General features: G+C 41.3%; 1 protein-coding gene and 1 long non-coding RNA gene across 2 annotated transcripts in view; one reads left to right on the forward strand and one right to left on the reverse strand.

Annotated features, from left to right (window-relative positions):
* Positions 1-17,772, forward strand: part of PTPRN2 (protein tyrosine phosphatase receptor type N2) — a 615,253-nt gene extending 597,481 nt beyond the window's left edge. The window contains exons 22-23 of the mRNA XM_035129839.3: positions 13,063-13,136; positions 15,901-17,772. Of these exons, the coding sequence (XP_034985730.2) occupies positions 13,063-13,136; positions 15,901-15,972 (146 nt within the window). The 3' untranslated portion in view covers positions 15,973-17,772. The remainder of the gene's footprint in view (positions 1-13,062; positions 13,137-15,900) is intronic.
* LOC132592868 (uncharacterized) overlaps positions 1-26,385 on the reverse strand; it is a 102,359-nt gene that overhangs the window by 925 nt on the left and 75,049 nt on the right. The gene's annotated exons all lie outside the window — the stretch shown is intronic.

The raw sequence follows: 26,385 nt of genomic DNA on the forward strand, positions 1-26,385 counted from the left end.
CAGCAAATAGTTGCCTACAGTGGTATGTTCCACACTAAGCCACTTCCACTGGGTGTTAAGAATTCAAGACCAAGCAAGCCTGCCATGTTACCTATATATTGATTGCAGCTCTTCAGTAATTCCTTCCATGACTAACGAAAGGCAGGATATAAATTTAAGAAAATAAATGTAAGAAACACTCCCCCCCCCAAGACACCAGGGGGAACCAAGCTACTCAATGAAGCTTGTCCATCAGGAATTGGGTTAAGTAGCAGGAAGAAGAGACTAGGAATAGTACTCTGGAGAGGTTTAGAATGTGGAGTTCTCCCAAGAGATCACTACTGTGCTTTTTAACGTGTTCATAAATGATCTAGAGTTAGGGGTGAGCAGTGAGGAGGCCAGGATTGCTGATGATACCAAGTAGTTCAAGATAATGGGGAAAAAGGGGGAGATTATGAAGAACTGCAAAAGGATCTCTCAGTGCTGAGTGAATGGGTGGTAAAACAGCAAATGCAACTGAGTATAAAGTGATGCATGTTAATGCAAAAAATAATAATCTTAATTTCACATAAACGCTCAGGGGGTCTGAACTTGTGGTGACTGATGAAGATGTTGACCAAGTGTGACACAGCCACTGTGAGAAAGCTAAAGATCATTAGGAAAGGAACTGAAAACAAAACTGCTGTTATCATACTTCAGTTGTACAAATCTATGGTGCAAACACATTTGGAATACTGTGTATAGTTCTGGTCGCCTCACCTTAAAATGGGTATCATAGAGTTGGAAAGAATTCAGATAAGACCAACCAAAATCATCAGGGCTATGGAACAACTCTCATATGAGGAAAGGCTGCAACATTGGAGGCTTCTTGGTTTAGAGAAAAGGCAAGACAGAAGTAACATGATAGAAGTTAAAGTGAAGCATGGCATGGAGAAAGTGGAAAGGGTGTGTGTGTGTGTGTTTCTCCTCTCATAACACTAGAATACATGGGCGCCCAGTGAAGTTGAATGTTGGAAGATTCAGGACAGAGAAAAGACTGTTCTTCATCCAGCACATACACTATGGAACTTGCTCCCAAAGGAGGCCGTGATGGCCACCAACTTAGATGGTTTTGAAAGAGAATTGGGCAATGTCATAGAGGTTAAGGCTATCAATGGCTACTAGCCACGATGGCTATGCTCTGCCTCCACAGTTGGGACGCATTAATGCTTCTGGATTCCAGTTACTGGAAACGGCAAGAGAGGAGAGTGCTCTTGTGCTCAGGTCCTGCTTGCCAGTTTCCCATAAGGATCTGGGTGGCCACTATAATAATAATAAATAATAATAAAATTTTATTTATACCCCGCCCTCCCCAGTCAAAACTGGGCTCAGGGCGGCTAATTTTGACACAACTACTCATCAAAGACTGCATAACTCAAAAGTAATGCATAGCAGGGCACCCAACAACTTGATTTAATCATAGATAATGCATCTTAACATATTTACAGTGCTTTTTGCCTTATTTCCAATGATGCTGAAAGATTAGGATACCAGATGATCTAGAATATGGGGTTTCCCCAAACTGCGGCCCTCCAGATGTTTTGGCCTACAACTCCCATGATCCTTAGCTAACAGGACCAGTGGTCGGGGAAGATGGGAATTGTAGTCCAAAACATCTGTAGGGCTGAAGTTTGGGGATGCCTGATCTAGAATATGGGGTTTCCCAAAAAAATATCTCCTCCTATACATGCCTAGAAGTTAGTCCCATTCCACAGGACTTAATTCTTAATAGACGTGCATCGGATTGCACCATTAATGTGGTATGTATAACACACCTTTTTGTGCTATGTGAGTGAATTTTGCCTTGTGCCCTCTTTGTCTCTTGTGCCCTGTCTGTTGCCCAGTTCACGAGTAATGTTGAGCTAAACTGTAGTTAAGTGTGAGCATGTAGATGTCACAGCAGAAATCATGTAGGGTGGCCTGGATTGTCTAGAGTGAGTTGAACTATGGACCCAGGTTCAGATGTGGAACAAAGCCAAACCATGGATTTTTAATGGGTTGCACAGCAGCAGGAGGAATGAGGGGTCGCATTATGCACAAAGTGTGTGTCTTAAAGGTCTTAAAGGGCCTCATCTACCTTTTGTCCATTAGGCAATGCCCCAAAGCTTATCTATACAAATTTTCTATACATATTTTCATGTTTGAAATACTGGTGGCTATGTTCTTATTTGAGAATGTGGGCGTTGTCTTCATTTTGGGTTTTGGCAGCTTGACCTTGCCATGTATGCCTTGTCCGGTATGACTGTGTTTTCTGTGCGCTGCATTACGTTATAATTTTTCCCCTTAAAAAACAAACAACTCACTGAGGATCTTTTGCCATTTGTGCAAAAAAAAGGCATTTCATCTGCTTGGAACATTTGAATTTCAAGTGGCATCTTGATGTGCCTGTATCAGAGTTATTGAGCTGAGGGAAGGGAGTAGACCTGCCACATTTATTAGACCTTTGTTAAGTTCATTCCATTTTTCCATCAGAGGTTGAAATGAAAGCAAAACTGCAAAATACATACTGTTTTCTTCACAGAACAGTAAACAAGTAGTATTTTCTAGCTTCAAGCTTTCAACCACTTAAGGGAAGGGTTGACTTTGTTGCAAGAGCTCTAAAGAATGCCATTTACTGACTCCATTGTACCATGTAATGTCAAATTCCATTTTAAGTGTGGGCTTAGTGTGGCACAATGCAAGACAAGTCATGTGAAACTGGCCAAAGAAAAGAGTTGCAGGGTTTTTCAGACTGGTCAGCCCCATTTTGTTCTTGACCTGCACCCCTCTGCCATTGGGGGTGTGCAGTCTGAAATCCCTGACCTGGCGCTTTTGGGCAGTTTAAATGAAAGATCAAAGGGCAGAGCGGGCATCTCAGCCCTGCTGAGGTGGGCCTTTCCCAGGCTGTCACACTGTGAGGCAGCCAGAGTTTTTGTTCTGACAGGAATCTAGGGACCGGTCTGTGAGGCCTAGCCCTCCTTTGTCTGGCCTGAGAAGTTTGAGGCCCAGGTTGAGAATCCAGCGCTCATCAAATGATCAAAGGCCTGAAGTCCAGGACATGAAATCTTTCTTTCCATTTCCTTTTCTTAAAGAATGAATTGCACAAGTACCAATGAATACCCTTGCCGTTGCTTTTTCTGTGGTGCAAACACTAACTTTAGAGTCCTTCAGTTCTAAGCATAAAAATGTAAGTGCACTTTCAGTCTAGGGCCAGCTGCAAGGACAGCATCTGCTAACATGTTTTAGGATAAAGAGGGGGGGAGAAGGGGGGAGGGAGTGCTTTTAAGGATTAAGGCCTTCAGGTTTTGTGTTCTTTTCTTCTTCTTTTTTAAAGGACTTTTAAGAATAACAGTAATCTGAGTTCTTGTTCCACACTGGTTTATTAGAAAGCAGGCAATAATGGATTTTAAAATCAAAGTACATACAGCACCACTTAGTTTCAGCAGTGGGAAAGTGAAAAGCAATCAGTAAGATGCTTTGGCTCTTCAGTGGCTCTTTAAATACTGTCAGTTTAGGAAAAGGGGCTCCTTTTTCACATACCTGTATATTCCTGCGTATAAGACTACTTTTTAACCCAGGAAAATCTTCTCAAAAGTCGGGGGTCGTCTTATACGCCGGGTCGTATTTCTTATATGGCGAGTATATCCCAAACTCTATATTTTAACTGGGAAAGTTGGGGGTCGTCTTATACGCCCAGTCGTCTTATACGCCCAGTCGTCTTATACGCCGGAATATACAGTAGTTTACTTTTCTATGTTCAAAACAGTTTCCCCTAGCTGACTGTACAAGGCACTGATGCTTGTGTTTCAGTACTTTAGAAGTTCGCGTTTTCTGCTATTAATCCTGCCTTTGATTTAAAACAAGAAAAACATAGCTGCAAAGTTCTCCCTTTTTTTAAGGGAAATTACCTTATGCTGAATAGGCTTCCTCGCGAGAAAATGGAAAACTTGGCAGCTATGCAAGAAAAATCACATTTTAAATGATCTTACGGAATTTTAAGAGGGAGGGGAAAACCCAATGGGTTTTGGGTTTGTTTGTTTTTAGTTCCCAGTTCTGAGATTGAAGTTACAATTTCATGAGTTTATCATTTGTCCAGTTTCTCTTCTAACCAGAAGTTCAACTTCACATAATATACACGGTTAGCACAGGAGTACTCCAATAATAGTTGCCACTAATATTAAGTGTTTTGGGTGTTTTTGTTCTGTGCGTTGTGTAGCAGGAAGGTATATTTACAGAAGGAGAGCTGTGCTGGGAACATACATTCCAGGCCCTTAGTTCCTTTTGTTATTCAAACATCTACATAATGCAGTTGTGGAGTGTTTGGCGCAGCTCTCTGTGAGGCGGGGGTGCGGCACACATGTGTGCACACTTCAGAAGAATTATGATGCACTTTTTATTTACAACGTGGTCTTTTCATTTCATGTATTAAGTTACATTTGGTACAAAGTGCCATTCTTTACCATTGTAATCATTGTGTTGGATTTTTATGGCGGGGGGGTGGTGGGTGGAGAGAGGAGGAAAACTCTTCATACCAAATTTCCCACACTACTTTTCTTTTTCTGCAGTCTGCCATGAATACGGAGGGCACAGTCCATGCTACCTATGCAACCACCTTGAAATAAATGGGAGTTAGGAAAGAGTACGGGTTACAAAATTATAAGCTAAATCAGGCCTGCAGCTGTGATGTTGGAATAAAAGGCCCTGGCACTCAAAATCACTGAGTGGTATTCAGTTAAGTTTTGCTCAGAGCAGATCCATTGAAATCAATGGACCTAGCTTAGTCATGTTCATTTCAGTGGATCTATTCTGAGTAAAACCGAAGTTGCGTACCATGTTATCTTTGTCCTCGTTCCTAGAACTCTCTCCCATAAAACCAGTGTGGTACCACTTCTCTCTCTTCTTAAATCTTTCCTCAAAAGTCCCATTTCCTGCAAGTCCTTTGCTCTCCTTTCTTTCTACCGTATTTTTCGCTCCACAAGACGCACTTCTTTCCTCCTAAAAAGTAAGTCTGTGCATCTTATGGAGCGAGTGTGTGGTCCCTTGAGCCGAATTGCCCAGGGGCGAAAGGCAGACCGTGTTTTTTTATTTTTAGAAAGCGCTAAAGGGAAAGAGAGTGTTGAAAGGAGCCACTCAGCAGCTGATTGCAAGAGATCAGGGAGGGAGATAAGGGAGCTAGCTCCCTTCCCATCCCACCCAGGCCCCTTGCCCAGGCCTCAGTTGTTGTCTGCAGAGGGAAGCTGTTTGTTTCCTCAGCGACATGTGACTGGCTGATTAGATTAGATAAAGAAGCTGCAGAACTGTGAGTTGAACCCCATAAAAACAGGATTTTTCCCCTTTGCAAGGTAAGCTCAATAACTTTGAGCTGATCTTCACAAATGGAGCTTTCCCCCTTTGAAAAAACTGCACAACTCTGAGCTGAAATGGAGCTTTCCCCCTTTGCAAAAGAAGCTTCCTCAAATATTTAATTGGGGGGGGGAGGCACCTAGGCCTCTAGGAGTTGGTTGCTATGCATAGGATAATTCAAGAAAGCAATTTTTTTTCTTGTTTTCCTCCTCTAAAAAACTAGGTGCGTCCTATGGTCAGGTGAGTCATATGGAGCGAAAAATACGTAGCTAAAATAAAACTACTGCAATGCTATGCATAAAAATAAATCCCACTATGTTCAATGGGGCTTCCTCCTGACAAATGCTTATACGATTGTAGCATAAAAATGTGGAGTGATGTTCACTCACACAGTCATCCCATGCTGTTTCCTCAACTTATAAACTGGGGTTGTTTTATGTATTTTGCTTGTTTTGCCCTGTGAAATCTCACAGAACTTATAGCTAAAAACACATACTGTACCTTACAATATAATGTTCAAGCATAAGAATAGAGCTATACTCACATACTTAAAAAAAACGAAATCCTGCATAATTTCTGTATAGCTTATTTCTTTCCACCCATGTTTGCATAGCTGCCAAGTTATCCCTTTTTTTAAGGGATTTTCCCTCATGCTGAATAGGCTTCCTCGCGAGAAAAGGGAAAACTTGGCAGCTATGCCATGTTTGAGCTTAATGAAGCAATATGGAGCCTGTTTACAAGCCTGATTCACAAGTCTGCAATCCAGTTAAGCTCAATAATATGTTTCTATGCCACTTTTGTCCCGCATGTGTTGGCTTAATTAAAAATGTGAATCAGTAATGTTTTAGTGGAAATATCATTAACTTACAGAGTTTTATAAATCTGGAATAATTTTTTGGGCTCCCAACAATGTAACTTTTGCTTCCGAGATCCAATTTCCAAATAAATATCTGCATAGGCCTTTCTTATTGCCATATTTTACAATGTAGTTTTGGGGAAAATATGCAGTGTTATTGATCTGATAGTTCAAAGGATATGAGTGGGTTGGCACAGAGACATAATTACTGAGAAGCCCACAAAGAAGGAGAAGGAGAAAAGTCTTCTGTTCTAAAAAGTAGCTGTCTTGCCTTCTAGGTTTTGAATTTTATTGAATCGCTAAGCCTTGAACTTTGTAGCTCATTAGACCCAGTCAGTTATCCGATGGAGGAAAAAAGTGAAAGCAGCAGAAACTGCCTGAATCTTGCTTTCATTTTTAGGCATATTTTTCACAAGCCAATTTTAGGCCATTTCAAGTAAGAACATTCTATGTTCTCTGAAATACTGAGGCTGCAGTTTTGTCAAAATCGCTCTTTGCATTCAACAAAATCTTATTATATATTTACAAAGGCATTATGTGAGTGAGCTGCTTTTAATGTAATGTTAACTGACGATGGAGTTAGCCAGTTTAACACAATTATGCTATATTGTTGGCTGCGGCAAGTTTTTTCTACAGTTAGTCAACCACAGTAAAAACTGCCTCAAGCCGTATTCAAATGCAAACATGGAAGAAGATAGTTTTAGTTTTTAACTGATAAGACTATTTAATATTTTTTAAGCATGCTTTTAGAGAATACTCCCAGCAAGTTCAAAAACAGGGTAGTCTTTTTCAGATGGGTTAAAGCAGCGAGGCCATTTCAGCCAAGCCAAGCCCACCTACCCGACACCTAATGTCAAGCAGAGGGCCTTCTCAGTAGTGACACCCACCCTGTGGAATGCCCTCCCATCAAATGTCAAGATGAGCAGGGATACAGGTGGTGCTGTGGTCTAAACCGCCAAGTGTCTTGGGCTTGCCGATTGTAAAGTTAGCAGTTCAAATCAGCATGACCGGGTGAGCTCCCATTGCTTTGTCCCAGCTCCTGCCAACCTAGTATCTTGAAAGCACAACAGTGTGAGTAGATAAGATAGGTGCCGCTGTGGCAGGAAGGTAAACACTGTTTCCATGCACTCTGGCTTCTGTCACAGTTCCATCACAGCTACATCAATCACCCAGAAAGCTGTCTGTAGACAAATGCCAGCTCCCTCAGTTTGAAAGTGGAGATGAGCACCACACCCCATAGTTGATTTTGGACAGGGGTCCTTTACTTTTACTTTACCAAGGAGATTAGTAACTATATAACCTTTAGGAGACATCTGAAGGCAGCCCTGTATAGGGAAACTGTTTAAGGTTTTATGTTTTATTATGTTTTATGTATGTTGGAAGCCGTCCAGAGTGGCTGCGGCAACCCAGTCAGATGGGCAGAGTACACATAATTTGTTGTTGTTGACATCATGTGATGTCAGGTGTGGAATATGTAAAGATGCAGTTTGGACAAGAGAAGGTTTTGCAGAACTGCTGATCAGCCCATAGTGGTGCTTCCAAAGCCCTATGTGACGTGAGTAACCCAAATGAAAAGTCGCAGATTCCAGTAGAGAAATTTGTAGGCACACACAGACTTCCAAACATTATTATAGACAACTTAAGCAAAATAGAACCATTTGAGCAAGGAGCTGGATCATGCACTGCAAGGAGTTGATACTTCCTTGGACAGTTATCCAAGCCTTTCTTTTCATTGTAAGTAAGCAAAACAATTTACTGATTATTTATTTATTTAAGTTAACAATTGAGGTTTTTCCCCCCAGCCCTGTTGTATTCAGAGTGGATGAGTTAACAGCAGAAACTATAAAAACTGCCTCATTTATTCAGGGTTGAGACCTTTGAATTGATCACACACAGTCAATATCTTTAGAAGGAGAAAAAAGACTTCCAGAGCTTTAGAAGATTATGAAAAGAATGAGCTGCTATCAATAAGTTTGAAATAGTAATCAATTTGGAAATAAGAAATCTCATGGACTGAAATCACAGAAGGGACGAGTTTGTAGAGGATGCAGGCAACATTTCTGCATGCAAAACCCAGTTGTAAATATAAGGTAAATAACAGACACCACCAGTAGAAATTGTGTGAATTTTCTGTTAAAAGATTCAGCCATACAAAAGATTGGAGAAGGAGGCAAGCATTTTCATCCAAATATCTATCTGTCTTGCAATCCATAGTTACGTTTCAAAGGAGCATTGAACTGAGCTCAGAATGGCATGTTTTATGACTGACTCTTTAAAATAATGTTTTGACTATTGAAGAACAATGGAATTTTGTTTTATAATTTCCTGGGCATTTTGTGTATTTTGTTTTGTTTGTTGTTTGGTTAGCAGATCCTAAATGGGATTCTTCTTGCTTGCTAGCTTTCATGGTAGCTGCAAGGAAGAAAATGGAGCAGTGAAAAATTTCTGTATAGCGTTATGTATGTTAATTAAGTTTGGCATTTGATGCAGCTCAGAATTGGCCTGAGTTAGTGATCTTCTTGCTTAATCCAGACCTTTTACAGGCTCTCAGTTTTGTGGCATATGAATGTACTTGCTTGTCTCACAGCAGGAGTTGGGTGGGCTGCTTCAGAGAATACTGATAATGAAGATCTACATGAAAGGGCTAGCCAAGTAATGCTACTATTTATCATGAAACAAATGCTTTTAGTCAACACAAATGTGGAAAAATAAATCCTATGCATATTTAAGTTTCACAAGGAATGTAGCATTTTCAAAGCACCCTGAAGCAGTTAGAACAGGATTTGGTTGTAACTTAATTCACACACACACACACACACCAAGAAAGTGTTCTATGAATGTTAGAGGTGCCTGAAAACCAGCCAGTTGCCCATCTTAGCACAGCTTTATGTGTTGTGAAACCGGAGTAAAAGAAAGGTCATTCTACAGGATCTTCACCAACTTGATACCTGACATAATACCTGCTACTACAGCCATTAAGGAGCACCAAATGGCAGCAGGATCCAATGAACAGCCTGTTTTCCAACATACAAAAGTATTTTAATAGGAAAATTTCCACCAAAATACTCTGAAGTCTTCAACCAGAAAACTCCATTACATAAATGGGAACAAATTGTGTAAATTTGAAATATATGTGTAATGTTTTAATATATTTATCTGCTTCAAATAAGAGAGAGAAGAGAAACAGGGCTCAGAATAAGATGAACATGAGAGTTCAGGAGCTGTACCTCCTGACCACCTTCACATTTTAGTAGTTTCTGAGGATGTGTACACTTGTGAAGAAATCCATGACCTGGAGCACAGAAGGAAGATTGCTACTTCCCCTCCCTTCCTGTACGGTCTATTTCTTTTGAACAGGTTATATTCCTCAATTCTTACATTCTAGTCATGAGACTCATCTCACCATGTTTCAGTAATGCCTGCTAGGTATATTTGCCATCCTATATTAAAGTTCCAATTTGTCTTGCTTGTTTCCCATACTTTGTGCATTAGTATAGAGATAACTGAAATCATGAGTCATTCCCTCCAGCCGCTTACTTCTTGTAGTTTCTTGCCCTTTGGCAGATTTCTGGAGCACCACCTCAGTTTCCTGTGCACCAATGAAGCTATTATCCCTAGTACCATATGTTCTTCTGCTGTCAGTAATGTTGTCTCTCTCCCTCAGGATCTAGTTTAAAGCTCTCCTGAGCAGGAAGATTGAGAGTTTATGGGTAAAAATTGTAGGAGAGACAAACAACAAAGTCCCTTCCAACTCTACAACTCTATGATTCCAATGTACAGTCGTACCTTGGTTGTGAAATGGATTCCGTTCCAGAAGTCTGTTTGACAACCAAGACATGGCTTCCGATTGGCTGCAGGAACTTCCTGCACGCAATCGAAAGCCGCATTGGACATTCGGCTTCCAGAGAACGTTCGCAAACCGGAACACTCACTTCCAGGTTTGTGGCGTTCGCGACCCAAAGCGTTCAACTCGCAAGGCGTTCGGGATGCAAGGTATGACTGTATATATTATGTCCATATATTAAAAATAAGGATGAAGCCAGTTGAAAGATAGTCAGGGTTGTGTGTAGTGTTTGACGTGCTGACCTTTGATTTGGGCAGGGGGTGGTTTCCAATTGCTGATTATTAGGCCCATCATCATCTCTCAACCTCTTCTACGTTACCGTAAGTTCCTTGCAGGAAGGGTATGATACAAATGTGTGAACATGGAAGGTATTAGTGTTCCCTCAGTATCGCTTCTTCCTCTGGAAATGGATATATTATAAACTCACCCAGACCATGAGGGTTAAACCAAAATGCTTCTATAAATAAAATTTCCCATTCCCCCCCCCCCAATTATTCAAAGAACATTTTTTTTTATTAAAAAAAACCCTCAAATTATTCAGCTAAAACTTGTGGTGTTGACAGCAGAGCTTGTTTGGTTGTTCCCACCTTGGATTATTGCTCTGCAGCTGTCTGAAATGCAGATTAAGTAAGTGCCTCAGGGTGACATGGGAAGATCGGTCTCTTAGCTGGGAATTAATTGAAATCCAAGTCTTCTGAGTCCAGCACCACATCTGCTAGGTGTACTCTCTGCTGCTACATTTGACAATTTCTTTGAAAAAGAAACAGGTAGTTTTAATACAACCTGAGCAGTAGGCAATTCACTGGGCCTTTTGTACTGCCATTCATTTCAACGTGAACTTTATATGTAAACAAAGTAGGAATAAAAAGTTTAAATGGTAGCCTTTACAGCAGTGGTATTATGGTAAGTCATTTAGGTTCACCCCACATTGCTGCGGCACCATTTAAAGGCTCAGCAACGTATGGGAGTGTGTGATCATGCACATAATTATCACCCAGCAAGTATCAGGAGCGATGGCTGGGTGGAAAGAACCATTTACAAATGGTCCTGCTCATGTGGTACCAGGCCTTTAAATGTTACAGCTCCTACCCCACTGGTGTAATGCCAAAGGCACTAATATCCTAGCATTTTTCTTCCTACATTGTCTCCCCATCTTCTGCATATTATAGCTAGAACTGAATTTTTGTGAAACTTGGGAACACTTTATATCCCATACCTTATCTTCCCATCTAGGATTATCATAACATCTAGGGTTATGTTAATCATTTTTAATTGGTTTTCCATTTCACTCCAAAAAGCTCAGGAAGGAATATATGCGATTATCCTACTTTACTCTTGCAACGGCTGAGGCTAAAGGAGAGTGAATATCCATTATACCACACTAAAGGAGAAACTAGCTCCTGTTGAATGTTCCACATTACTAAAAGTGAGCGTCACTCAGAATTTTTTAGGCTTTGTCCTAAAAGCACCATGTGGTTACATAGCATACAAGTCTGATGACCCTCCTACAGGCCAGAATTGTTAATCCTCCTGAGATTCGGTAATCCCTATGCCAGCTGCTTGATGCCAGACTTCTTGCTTCTCTACCACACAAGGGGAAAGATGGCTTAAGTTTACATTTATCAATGTAGTTTCTTTCCCTGACCACCAAGCAAAATAGGATTCAGTCCACTTTGGTAACTTCATTCTGTTGTTTTTAGTGCAGACATTTTGTTCCAAGTTCCAGTGATGCTTAAGGCGACTCACAGAATCTTCTCCCTTCATATGCTAACTATATGGTGTTTGGGGGGGGAAACACAGCAAGAAAAGAAGTTACCACTTTGCATTGCAATCCTACACTTAAACTGGTTGTGTAAATCTGCAAATATTTACTTTTGTGTGTGTGGTGTTTTATGTAGTTCACAATGTGAGTAGTGAGAGAGTTTCTTATGTAGGATCTTATGAGTATTTAGTTTAGTCTGTGTGTTTTACACCCCCAGGCCACATGGAAAGGCACGACAAGAGAAATTGAGACAATGCTAGGCAAATCAATAGCCTTAACAAAGCAGAGATCACTACTGAAAAATAATGGTTTAATGTAAGCATAAATGGATAATCACTGTGGTAAAAAAACAAACAAACAAAAACCCTAATTTCAGATATGATCTTGAACCCTGGAAAGAGGACAACAGCATTTGGGGCAGCTTTACCTTATAGTGCCTATATGAGGACAAAAGGAAAGCTAAACTGGCTGCTCATGTTCTTAAAAAATGTACAGAATAGTTGTACGATGCCAACCTTGTAATTATTTTAAGTTACAAAAGATCAGGACACAAACCCTCACTCAAAAATATTAATCTAATATGGATTTTGGTTTTTTAGCCCAATGGCAGAAAATGAAAAAATATAGACCCTTTTTGTGTGTGTGTTAATAAACTTTAAAGGTGTCATGCAAGGGGGTGGGGACCCTACAGCTGTCTGCCTATCTGGCAACCTTGAGCTACTCTTGAGGAGCTTCTGTGCCTGCAAATTTCACCCACTTTTGCCAAGAGAGTGAATATGGAACACAAATCTTGTTATACACCGAGTGGCTCAGGACTCAAATCACAGACAGACAAGAGCAACCTAGGAACAGATCTTTGGGGGGGGGGGGTTAAAGTAGATTCAAAATGAATCCTGAGGCCAGTCCACACCCCTAATATATACATTTACGAATGAATTTGAAACACTGAGTTAATTGTCAATAATTGCATTTTGCTGCCTGTCAGCATCAATACAGACATCTTTTAATGATTCTTTATCATTTTTTTCTCAAAAAATAACTAATGCTAATCAACGCTATCCTTGGCTTTATTCTTCCTGCGTTTCTGAATGCCAATTCTTGAGCAGCATGCCAAGTCTGCTGAGAGATGACTGTATAATTTTCAATTGGGCTCGTAGCCCAAAGGGAATCCAGTAGCAGGAGATTGACAGATGGAGCATACATTATCATCACTTTGAACTCAGTCCAATTGGTGATTTATTTTATTTTTGTTTCTGGCAGGTGCTAAAGAGATTGATATTGCTGCTACTCTGGAGCACTTGAGAGACCAGAGACCTGGCATGGTCCAGACAAAGGTACTGTCAATAAATCCACTTGGGTTAAATACCTTAATACTTTGCTTTAGTTCTCCCAAAAGAAAAGGAGGATAGGGCATAATTTAACACAAAGTCCATTCTTTTGTGTTTGCTTTTTCTTCTGAAAATTCTTACTGATGATTTGGATTGAAATGTTAAATATAGCAATCTTTAGATGACCAAAGAAAATATGTGTTTAGAAGAAAATGCTTACCTAATCTTCAAGGATAGGTTACTTCCTAAAACATAATGCAAGTTCACTGAAAATATAGTGACCATTATCTGAATGGTAGTGTTCATCAAGCATACTTAGGAAGAAGGTTGGAGTTCAAGACAAGATTCTCAAGTTATACATTAAGTTGATGGAATATGTCAAAGAAATCATACATTTGAAAAAGTCTGAAGTCTTAAGTAGAAGTCCTACTAGGCCACAGGAGTAATATAGTACCAGGTATGCATTGGCTTGGACCTAAAAGTTCCTTCTCATGCTGTGACACTTTTGCTTATGCAAGTGTGAGTCTCCTGTTTTCACCAGTTCCTTCTTCCTGCTAGCCCATGCTGTTCTCCAAAGGTTTCCCTAATCCTCAAGAGCAGGTTTTTGGAAGCTGGGTAAGGGACTAGAGTGGGAAGTGGAAGGCAGTAGAGCTCCGTTATTATTTGAGTAGGAAGTATGTTAATGGAAGTCAAGATCACTTCCGGATCACAAGCCATTATCACTTCCGAAATTGATTTTGATAGGAAAAAACCACTGCTAGGGAGACAGAACAGGTTGAAACAAAAATAATAAAGTTGTGTAATAATAGATTATATACGCAAATTGAATAAGTCGTGCTACGATGGGAGATCCTCTTTAAAGGTTGTGTGTGTTATTTATGCAATTAGGGTATGATCTAGAATTCTGGTTTATTCTGTTCACTTACGTTTTGCATGTTGTCACAGATCGGCTCTGGGCTAAAGCTTTTTTAAAAATGTATTTGAAAGGACTTCATAGTATCAGGCTAAAGTTATTGATGATCTGGTATTTAAAAAAAAATATGGATTCAAGGTTTTGCTCACCTTCCTTTTAACTATCCATCCCCTTGTTAAAATTGCCCAAGTTACTTTGTTGTGCCAAGGACACTGCAAACTCTAAATATTTGGCTATGAGCCAGTAATGGGCAGTCTCCAGAGAATTTTGTACATGTGATAGATTTAAACAAACCATGTTCTCTCCCAGCTGAATACAAATAAGGGATGAGCCTCTTGCAGTAATTTAAAACAGTGGATTAAAAATCAGGATAGAAATGCCAATTAGAGTGTATCTCTAGGCAAAATAAACAGCAGTGACATTGGGTTTACAAGCAGGCACTGCACCATGTTTTCATAGCCCACTGGTTGATGGAAATGATCCCTTTTAGTATGTTTTTTTAATAAATAAAAAATCATGACTGTCTTCCCTATATTTGGGGTCTAGAAGTTACAGGGGAGACACTTAGCAATCCACATAAAATGAACACACATTTTCTCCTTAAATTTATATCCCACCTTTCCTTCCGTTACGAAGCCCAAAGTGGTGCATTTATGGTTTCCAAGTAGTCTCTCAATTATGGTTGTAATTTTTTTTAGTGATTATGTTATGTACATTTTGATCCTGGTGATAAGGATACACATAGGCATCTGGTTAAATACGTACATGTAGAATCTTGGAACTGAGCTGCTAGCATGCATTTCCCAGAGTTTAAGTAGTAAAACCTCTGAAAATCTTGTGACAGAGTTGCACAATAATTGTCCTAAAAGAGGGCTGAGAACGCTGCACACCCCCTCCAGATGATGGGATAATCCCATCAGCTCTGACCACTGACCATGCCAGTTATGGTTGATGGAAGTTGTAGTCCAGAAATATCTGGAGAACCGCAGGTTCCTCAGCCCTGTTCTATAATCACCCGGTGTTGAAACTAGGAGAGTGTGGGCAGATCTACACTATACATTTAAAGCTCATCTAATGCACATAGCTTCCCCCAAAGAATCCTGGGAACTGTAGTTTGTTGGGAATTATAGCTCTGTGAGGAGGAAACCACAGTTCCCAGGATTCTTTGGAGGAAAGTCATGTGTTTAAAATGTGCATTGGGTGTGCTTTGTATCTCAGGTGGAGGGAAAGTCCTTGTGGTGTGTAGTGGTTAGAGTGTCACTCTACAACCTGGGAGACCAGGGTTCAAATCCCCACTCAGCAGTGAAGCTCACTGAGTGGTCTTGGGACCAGCCACTGCCTCTCAGCCTAACCTACCACACATGGCAGTTATGGGGATTAAATGGGGAGGGGGAGAACCATGTACGCCACCTTGAGTTCCTTCAATAAAAAGGTGGGATATAAATGCAGTAATAAATTAAATAATTGGGCTGCTCTCATTGATTATGTTAGGTCTGATGCATGTTTCCTATGTTACTCTCCCTGTTTCCTGTGCTTTGCTGTCCAATTTTCCCTTACAAACTGGCAGGATTTCCAAGTTGATCACTGCATACAGGCCATTCATGCAGGCTAATAGCTAGCATTACTAATGGTGTTGATGAGTTATTTGTAGTTAAGGTGACTCTGAGCTGCAGTGATTAAGCCACATGGTGGGCACACATTGAGTCTATAATCTTAATCTCAGGACATTTTCTTCTTTGCCTTTCCCCCCTTTTTCTTTTTGTTCTGTACAGTTAGTCCCTAGATATTGCTAAATGTTTCACCAGGATTATTCCTGGAAATGCTCCAGAACATTAATCCCAACTGTTCTATCTACAGGAACAGTTTGAGTTTGCGTTGACGGCAGTTGCAGAAGAAGTGAACGCAATCCTCAAAGCTCTTCCGCAGTGAGCGACTCGTCATCCCCGGAAGGTTCCCAAGGCGCCCGTCTCCCTCTTCCATCCTCCTCGGTCCCTGTGAATGTCATTGGAAACCGTGGCCTGACCTTAACTTGTGTGTCTGCTATTGTAACCACATATTGATAGGGATCTTTACAAACTTCTATCACCGGTTAGAAGTCCAGCAGTTGATATATATCCTTGTTCTTGTTAGGGTATTCAGAAATAATACACACTTGGCTTAAGAGACAAGAACAATCCCTCTAGTTCCTCTTAACATCCACAATGTTCTGAATCTCACGCGTTGAAAGCACATGTACACCTTGTTAATAGAAAATACACCGTGTTGTGGATGCGCAGTGCATTCAGTGTATCTTTGGCAACATAGTGCTCTCTTGTGTATCTGTAAACTTGTCCAGGACTGAATAAAAGAGGCAGGGGGTCTAATTATTACTTTTTTGGAAGAAGAAGAAAAACAAGCATAGGGGTTGTTCTTACAAAGGCCAAGCAAGATCAGCGAACAGTGCCACGTGTTAGTAAACACAGCTCCGGCTTCTTGCATAAAGAGGCTGTGCCACTTCATGCTGTGCCTTGGCAAAGGGAACACTTTTCTAAACAGTTGTTTACTTTTCATCTTCTGTGCAATGAATAGAGGCAAATCTGAGCTCTTAAGTCCAGAGGCCCACACAGTTAGCACAGCTAGGGATGAAAAGTCGGTCACGTTAGCAGGAGCCCAAGTTTCCAAAGAGCACACTAAACTTTTTTTTTATTACTGTATATCACTGCCCTAACGGGGAAAGAAAGGCAAAGTAATTGAACTTCACAAGAGGGTTTGAAAGTCCCTGTGTTGGCAAACTGCTGAATGTTGGTTTTCTTTCTTTCGAATTAGAAGAGAAATTGCATCTATCCTTGTGTTTATATCTCAAGATTAATTTACCTTTTTAAAGAATCCAAAAGTGCATGCTTTTTAAAAGACCAGTAAAGAGATTTTTTTAGGAGCTTTAAGTCATATCTGATTGAATTGCTAGCATAATTATTCAAAATTATAGCAGGTTCCTTTTTCCACTTCTGTTTCCAAATTTGCAGAATAATTTAAAACCAATAGTTGTTGCCTTTAGTTCTTAATCCACTTACAAGTAGCCTTATTTTACATTATGTTACTTGCACATAAGTGCTTTTAGGATTGTTGTCTTTTACTATAAAACTGTCCAATAATTCCCTTTTAAACATAAGAGGGAGCGATCCTGCCTCCTCCTACTGCACATGCAAAGCTGCAAAGAAGGAGGCTTCCATGCCCCTGGCATTTGCTGATTTCAGTTTGCTGATTGAAACGTGCTTTTGCAGGAAACATCTTCATTTGCTTGAGCTTTGAATTAAAGAAGATTACTTGAATTACTGTGTAGTATGCTAGCTATTAATTATTTGTTTCCATGCTTCTAGCACTTAACTGTGGATCTCAATCTGAGGTGTATGTCTGTAAATTTCTGTACAGTTATGTTTTGTTTTAAATGTATAATTTGGCTAGAACAGTTAGATCACAGCATCCTGTGAATGAAATCACATGTTTCAATTCTTGAGCACAATCCACCAAGCACAGCTGAAGCACACTCTTGTCGGTTTCAGTGGGACTTCCATGGCCCATCCACCAGCCACTACTGCTACGCATCCTGTCTTCTTCACACTTGCAAGCCCCACTGAAATATACGGAAGATGTGCATTAGCAGCGCTTAGAGGATTAGACTCTTAATCTCCATTGTTTAATGTAAGCATCTATGCGGTCTCCTAGTAATTAAAGAATTGTTTTTAAAAGCTCCAGATGTGTTAGCTTTCGTGCGTACATTTCTGCACACAGTTCCTGGCACATGGAAAATGTTTGGTTTGCACATTTCATTAGCGTATTACTCCTGTAGAGCAGTTAAAGCGGACTTCTCTATCCTCTTTGTCTACACCTGCTGTATATTTAGCCACATCTTTTATTCTATGGCAGGCATCCCCAAACTTTGGCCCTCCGGATGTTTTGGACTACAATTCCCATCATCCCTGACCACTGGTCCCGTTAGCTAGGGATCAAGGGAGTTGTAGGCCAAAACATCCAGAGGGTCACAGTTTGGGGATGCCTGTTCTATGGCATCAGCACTTTAGAGCTTCTGTAATAATTAAAATGGAAAGTTTTAGGGTGTGGTTAAGGAAAGGGCCTTTTCATTGGTTATTTTTTCTTAACAGGTTTCCTTTATTACTTTAGGAGCTTAGCGAAGGGGGGGGGAATCAGTTGGACAGCATCTGCTAGCATTTTGAATTTGATAAATGGTTTGCTATGGATTTCTGCACACTCATGCATCAACTCTGACATCAAAGCATAGATTCCGAAAAGGGAAGCTTGGCATACAGCTCTTTGTTACGAAATCCTGTATTCTTGGGGATGGTGCATTACAGTGGTCCCTCAGTTTTCGAACGTCTCTGTTGACGAACATTTTGAACACACCTTGGAAGTCGAACATGCCACGTGGCTTCTGTATTGAGTTTTCTGTTTTCGAACGTTTAGTTGGTTCACTCCCATCTGTGTTTCAACCTACATTGATCTCTGCTTTCAACATGGTTGAAAACAACCCTACTTTGGACCAGGATGAGCTGTGTGGTCTTCAGGGTTGGGTTCCCATGGTAAATAAAAGGGGGATGTTAGGGTGTGGAGAGAACCTGCCATCTTCCAAGACATGTCTACTGTGTCTGGTTATGCTTCCCACTAAAGAGGATTCTGGATATGCCCTTATATCTGTAGTGCACCATGTTGGCCGTCACTCCAGGTCTACATTCAACCAGCTATTAGAACTATTCTCAAAACCTACTGAAAGAAAGAAAAGCCAGCTATTTTGTACACTTGTTCCTAACTGAATCTTTAAGGGATCCCAGTTATTGGAAAGAATAACCAACCTTCCTATCTGTATGAATAGTTTCTTATCGGCAAGAAGTTAAAAGTTTTTTAAAAAAACTGAGTAAGCATGCATAGGATTGTACTGCAAGTCCATTTTTCTTTATCCTGATCTCCCTTTCCCAGCTCTAGAGGTGCTAAAGTATCCATGATTAAAGTATTCCATACTCTCTTAACCCTGCTGTCCTGTAATGCTGATTTATAAGTCCCACTGAAGGCAAGACACTCTACAGAGCAAACGTGTATAATTTGAACTGTAGGCGGTTACTTCTGTTTCTGTTCTGAACCAATTTCAAGCCTTCTCCCATAGCTCACCAATTGGCTATTCAACCATTTCTTTGAAAGTTTCTAACACAACTCCATGTAAACGCCCTGAATCCTGCAAGACACATGTTCAGGCACTGTCCACTTTAATCACACTGTGCCCTTTTTTGAGAAAGGGTGGGGTTTTCAATTCTGCCCTATACATTAAGCCCTAAATCTTAAATACATTTGGCATGGTTGCACCTGACAGCAGCGGTCATCTGTTTGTTCAATACTGCATGCACAACTCCTAATTCAGTAATCAGAACGGTCTGGAAAACTGGATTACTGAAAGCAAGTAACTGTCCTGGGTACCAGTTTTGCAGCACTGTATCACTCGTGCACATCTTGATGAACCCAAGAACCCTGCTCAGATGGATCCAGGTTAATATGCCCAATTGTAAGAGAGTGTCTCATATGGTGCAGTCCAGTGTGCTGAGTTTGTATCTAAGCTGGGTAGCCATAATAGCACTGATTAATATTTTGCACTCAAGAGGTTGCCTGTGTGATGTTCCTATGGCTGGGCTCAGAAACTGAATCCAGGCTATATAAGAATACAGCAGTGAACTGCTCCACACACACATATATTTGGATCAGGGTCGTGTACATAGAGTGCCATTCTATTAGAAATGTTTGGCCCATCATCAGCAATCCTCTGCCCTTGAATCTATCCATCTTTCATTCCAATGAACTGTGATTTTAGAATTTTCACCATTTTAATCTTCTCTGTTCTGGATGTATAACTTAAGTGTTCGTGGTTTGTGTTAATAGCTAATTGAGGGAAAGGAATATCACAAGCACTCCGATTTTGGGATGAACTGCAGATGAACACCTGAGAAGTTCTGCTTCTTATTATTATATAACTATACTTTTTATCACTGTTTAATTTTCAGTACTGCTTTAAATAGTTTAGACTTACAATGGAAGCAAAGACATCTCCTGGAACAGTGATGTCACACTGTTACAATGATATTTAGGTACCTGGCTCACCTCCGGCAAATCACTGGGTTTTTATTATTCTAATTTCCATACAAATTGGTCCATTCCAATTTCAAAAAGGAAGTTCTAAGCTGGGGAGGAAATGCCAACACGCATAAGCTCCTTTTGTGAGTTCCAGATCACTGGGACAGCTGCTTGTGTTTCATAGGTTGACCTGCTGCAGACATGCTCCCATGGAGATGCTCAGCCTGGCACATCATGTGTCCTAAAAACCTGAATAAAGCTTATGGGAATGGGCATTTCCACAGTTGCCAATTGTATGGGGAAGAGCCACGCAATTCATCATTCTCATGCAATGCTCAGCCAACTGGGATGGCCTTAGGAAAATGGCTTGTTATGCAGCAGTGCAAGTACAGCACTTCAGTATCCAGGATTTCTTATACACAAGAAGAGGCCTTCTGGTTCAGACCAAAGGCACATCTAGTCCAATAACCCAAGAGATTAAAAAGTAAGCTCTTCAAAGTTAAATATTAGAGAAGCCACTCTAGCCAATTACGACAACATTAACCATAGACAACAATTTCCTTCTATTGTCCATGCACTTCCCATGAGATTTGTGAGGAGGGATTTTATAGCTATCACCAAACCTCCTGATGTATAGTTCCATAAAATCCAAATTACAAGGGGCTTGGAGAATAGTCTTCCAACGTTCCAAAAGCCAGCAGATATTCTCCAGGGGCTGCTGGAATGACTGGCTCTGAATGGGCTGATGTCACAAATAAATGAAACTCAGTCCATACACCAGCCCTTCAGATGAGTGAAATTTAATTCTTCCCCAGCAGTTACTGAAACCCTAGAGTAAAATGTCCATTGCACGTATTTCCTAAAATAGATGTATAATGCTACTCCAACACATCCCAGAGGAATGACAGCAGGATTGCCTGTAATTTGTGGGTTTGTGCTTTATTAATCAAGTAGAATGTTAATATAAAACAGCCCAACCTCATAATTACTGGGACAGACATTATTTTTCTTTAAGGAACAAAGCCCGTTTATTGGAATAGAATTTTGATTAGTTTTTGTTACAGAACAATAGTTACCTTTTTAATTTACGTTACATCTTGCCTATGTGTTTAGGGAACTCTCTTAGTGAACATGTTTGTGATGATTCACTTTTTTAAAATGTATAGTTGCTATTACTTTGCTTTGCAAACTGTTGGCTATGCCTTTATGCTTAAAACTTCATGTGGCATTTTAAAAACATTTCATCATTTAGGCCGTTTGTAAAAATCTAATAGCTGAACAAAAAAATGAAATGTGTGAGGCTGAAAGCACAATCCTATACATGCCTATTGCAGACCGAATCCCACTGACCCAAGGCAATTTATTCCCTGTCAGTTTGTAAAGAATTGCAGCTTTAATCTAATTAAAAGCTTGGCAGATTTCCCCTTAGTTACCTCCTTCTAACAAAACATTAACACCAGCAGGATTTTATCTGACAATGGGTGTGATCCACCAAGTATGGACCACTTCCACACATTTCAGTGTGACTTTGGCAGAGTCCCAGTGGGGTTCTGTGAGAGCAGTCATTTTAGTGCATGGGTGGGAAGAACCTGTGGCCCTCCAGGTGTTGCCGGACTACAACTCCCACCATCCCTGACCGTTGGCCATACTGGCTAGGAGTTGGAGTCTTCCAAGAGGCCATAGGTTCACCATCCCTGTTTTTAGCAGATCACTCCTGGTATCCCTCTGCATGGTGTTTGTACTGTATCCATCCAATCACATAACTTGTTTGGTCTTTGAAAAGTTTCTCTTGCTCAGTTAAATATATTAGATATATGTATAATTAAAGCAAAAACAAAAAAATAGCATACAAAGTATTTTGTTCTACCTCTGTTAAAAAAAACATCACTTGTGAATAAAGTTATGCTGTCCGTGGAGTTCTGTGACTACTGGAAAAAAGAGAGAGAGAAAGGTCTGGTGTTCTGTTTCTAAAGCAGAGGGGTGGCTTGAAGATGGGGAAGTAGGCTCAAAGGTTCTGGAACTCTTCTTACCCTACAAGACTCTCCACAACTCTGCCCCCATCAGCTAAATATTTCCTTCCCTTAGCACTGCCATTTACATCCATCTCTGCTGGTCCTGATAGCCCAGAATGCTTCCCCATGATTCTACAGATGGACACAGATGTATGCAGTTTTGAAGAAGGTGGCCTTTTTTTAAAAAAAAAAAACCAGTGCATATGCAAATACTATAAGGGAGGAAGAGACTGAGCCTGGAACTGGGCACCAGCAGCCACTAGGAAAAGCAAGAGTGCAAGCTGAGTATTAATGGGGAAGACTCTGTGGCGGAGAATCAGCTTTGCACAGAAGGTCCCTGGTTCAATTCCCAGCCTCTCCAGGTTAAGCCGGGAAAGACTCCTGCCTGAGACCCTGGAGAACTACTGTCAGTCTGTGTAGACAATACTGTGCTAGATGGACCAGTGTATAACACAGCTTATTATGCTCCTAATGCCAAGCCCAAATCCAAGGGTGCAGTACTGGAAGTCATTTAAAAAAAAACAACCTACAGCTGAAAATTGGGTACCAGAGGTAGCAGTCTCATTTCACCTAATAGTAATGAGAACCGAGTGCTGGGCTAGGTGGAATTTGGCCTGACCCAGCAGGAATTTTCTTGTGCCCACAAGCCTGGCTTGCCTACCTGGCAGGTTTAGCCCAGCTACATGTTCATCAGAATTGCATCGAGTAGCTGTTGCTAAGCTGTGCAACTTCAGACCAGGTGTGGAACTGCACCCCTCGATTAAAAACAAGCAAACGTAAATAATAATAATTGATTTGTACCCTGCCCATCTGACTGGGTTGCCCCAGCCACTCTGGAATGGTCACAAATAGAATCATGGGGTTGTAGAGTTGGAAGGGACCCTGAGGATCAAATAGTCCCACCCCCTGCAAAGCAGGGATATGCAGCTGTCCTATATGGGGATCGAAGTTGCAACCTTGGCATTATCAGCACCATTCTCTAACACTGCCATGTCAAGAAATGCATAGGAAGAAGGAGCATTTGTTTCTGGCATGTTCGTGCTCTACACATGAGCATATGGGACCTGGGAGACCAGGATTTGAATTGCGATTCAGCACTCATTTATGGAACTCACCTAGGGCTAATCGCTGTCTCTGAGCATCTGTCTATTTCACAGGTTGTTGTGAGGATAAATTGGGGAGGTAGAGAATCATATATGCCACTTTGAGCTCCTTTCGAAGAGAGGTGGGCTATAAATGGAGTAACAACAATATAAGAATGAATAATAATGTAATATATGCAGAATGTCTTTTATACCTGCAGTCTGACGAGGGCACAGGCCAGCAAGAGTTTCACAATGTGAATCTACTTATCATGCAGCTTGGTTCTTAAATTCAGTACTGCTGTACTGCATGTCCTGATAGTTCAGGACATGCCAGAAACCTGAAAGCAGAGCTACCTGCCCAAATGCGGGAAGCAAAGTATTTATTGCCTCATTAAAAACTGCTGGAGTGTTTTGCCGTTTGAAACTCTGGGAATTTTAATGCTTGGGAAGTGGGGTTTGGGGTACCGAAGGGAAGTTCTTAGTGCACTGTGTTCATCAATGACAGAAGGAGGAGGAGGAGGAGGAGGAGGAGGAGGAGGAGGAGGAGGAGGAGGAGGAGGAGGAGGAGGAGGAGGAGGAGGAGGAGGAGGGAATATAATGGTATTTGGAGGCAGAACAATAGCGCCAGTCTCTGAGTGACAGTAATGTCTGACATTCCTGGCACAAGGATGCTGAGCCTGGTGCTTGTCTCCTGCTGCTTGACACATTATGATGCTGAGTTAGGCGCTGCCATGTGTCTCGGTCCCCGTGATTATACACAAGGCGCTGCACTCTCGGTTGACATAGTCGCATCACTAACAAATCCGGCCATCTTTTCAATCAGATGTTCCAAGGCTTTCAAGCTGGTCTTTAGTCAAGGCCTTGGAAACACTTCTTCTTTCTCTGTAATCTGAAAGTCTCCCCACTACCACTGACTTTGCTAATGTGACAAATCTACAGCCTTGTGGGAATTCAAAAGACAGGCAGGTACTTCTGCTGCACAGAATTGCAGGCAGCAAGCTCAGAAGCTCATTCCAGGTAATATTTAGTGACAGTAGCCCGTTTAGTACGGTATCCTAGCAATCCTTCCTCATTTATGTATACACTCACAGAATTGTAGAGTTGGAAGGGACTCCTAGGGTCATCTAGTCCAACCCCCTGCACTGCAGGAGTCTCAGCTAAAGGATCCATGACGGATGGCCCTCCAGCCTCTGCTTAAAAGCCTCCCAGGAAGGAGAGTCCACAACCTTTCAAGGGAGTCTGTTCCACTGTTGAACAGCTCTTACTGTAAGAAAGTTCTTCCTGATGTTTAGTCAAAATCTCCTTTCTCATAACTTTAATCCATTGGTTTGAGTCCTGCAGGAAGAAACGAGCTTGCTCCCTCTTCCATGTGACAGCACTTTAAATACCTGAAGATGGCTAGCTTATCTTCTCTCGGTTTCCTCTTTTCAGGGCAAAACATACCCAGCTCCCTCGGCCATTTCTCATCAGGCTGTGTTTCCAGACCCTTGATCATCTTGGTCACCCTCCTCTGCACACATTCCAGCTTGCCAATATCCTCCTTAAATTGTGGCACCCAGAACTGGACACAGGACTCCAGGCGGAGCTTGAGAAAAGCAGAACAGAGGAGTACAGCTTTCCAAAGTTTTCTGCTCAATACCAACCCCCTGACTCTATCTAATGAGGTGCATATTCTGCCCTCTTTCAAAGGGAGGTCAAAGCAACACACATGGATCTCCCCAGCTGGTTTTCCCACCCAAGCCAAGACAAGAGCTGGAATTACAACGAGCACCATCAAACCTTTCTGAAGCTTTCTGTATCTGTCTGAGACTTTCTTAAAGAAGACCCAGACCTTAGCCTGAAAGTTTAGCAGACCATGTGTGGCCAATGTGGTAACCTCCATATGTTTTGAACTACACCTCCCATCCTTGCTGCCCATTGGCTGTGATGTCTGTGGATGAGTTGAAGTCTGAAGGGCCCTACATTGGCTGCCCCGCCATGTAACTTTTCTAGAGACCTAAAAGATAGCCAGTAGCAGCATCCACAACTACTATGGTGTATAGGAAAGTATTTCCTTGGCCAAAAGTACTGGCAGCACACCAGTGGCAAGGAAATGGTGCCATGAAAACCCCTTTCATGCATGCACACAGTCACACACTTAACTGGAACTTGTAACATGCAAAAAAGGAGGGGCAACTTGAGTACAGTGGTACCTCTACTTACGAATTTAATGCGTTCCGAACACACATTCGTAAGTCGAAAAAAAATGTAAGTCGAATCCCATAGGGATGCATTGGGAGAAAAAATTCGCAAGTAGAAGCAACCCTATCTAAAAATTTGTAAGTAGAAAAAATCCTATCTAAACCGCATCCAAGATGGCGGACGGAGCTCCATTCGTAAGTAGAAACATTCGTAAGTAGAGTTATTCGTAAGTAGAGGTACCACTGTATCTCCACATTGGGAGAAGAAAGCTCCATTTCCACATTTCAAGACAAGTGACAGCATTTGCATTTGCACATCGTCTTGTCATTAGTGCCCAAAATATTATGCCGGTATTCTTGTTATCACACCGCCAAACCCTTTTCAGCAGAATAATAATAATAAAAAAATCTCTCCTTTGGGCTGACTTTTCAGCCACTTCATTTACATTGCCTTCACTTGCACTCCTGTTGCCTTCATGTCATCATGAGCCAAATGTGATTGCTGGCATGGCACTGTAGAATTCTTCTCAATGCATAGGTCCCGCGGAGGTGAGAGGACAATAAAGCAATGGGAAAGGACTGGACAAGGCTGCATATTTAAAGGGCAGCTGGAGGTAACATTCTACCTGACATAAATTGCTAAGTTCCATCAAAGAATCCCCATACAGGGTGGAATTGAAATTCTAGAGACACATTCTTCTAAAAGAATATCCATTGCGTAGAATTCGTTGCAATATTCACATACATAAACCTAGGAACTGCAGGGAGCAGAGGCACTGGGTAGCATAGCCATGACAATCAGCAACTCCGATGTAAGAATAGGCATTAGAACAGTCCTCCAGTCCTCCAGCTGTTTTCGACTACAACTCCCACCAGCCCCAACTTCTCTGGAGAGCGTCAGGTTGGGGAAGGCTGCTTTATAGCAAACGGGAGTCAGATGCAATAAAGGCATGCCTT

Source organism: Zootoca vivipara, chromosome 11 (assembly GCF_965207765.1).
Source record: "Zootoca vivipara chromosome 11, rZooViv2.hap1.1, whole genome shotgun sequence".
Lineage (NCBI taxonomy): Eukaryota > Metazoa > Chordata > Lepidosauria > Squamata > Lacertidae > Zootoca > Zootoca vivipara.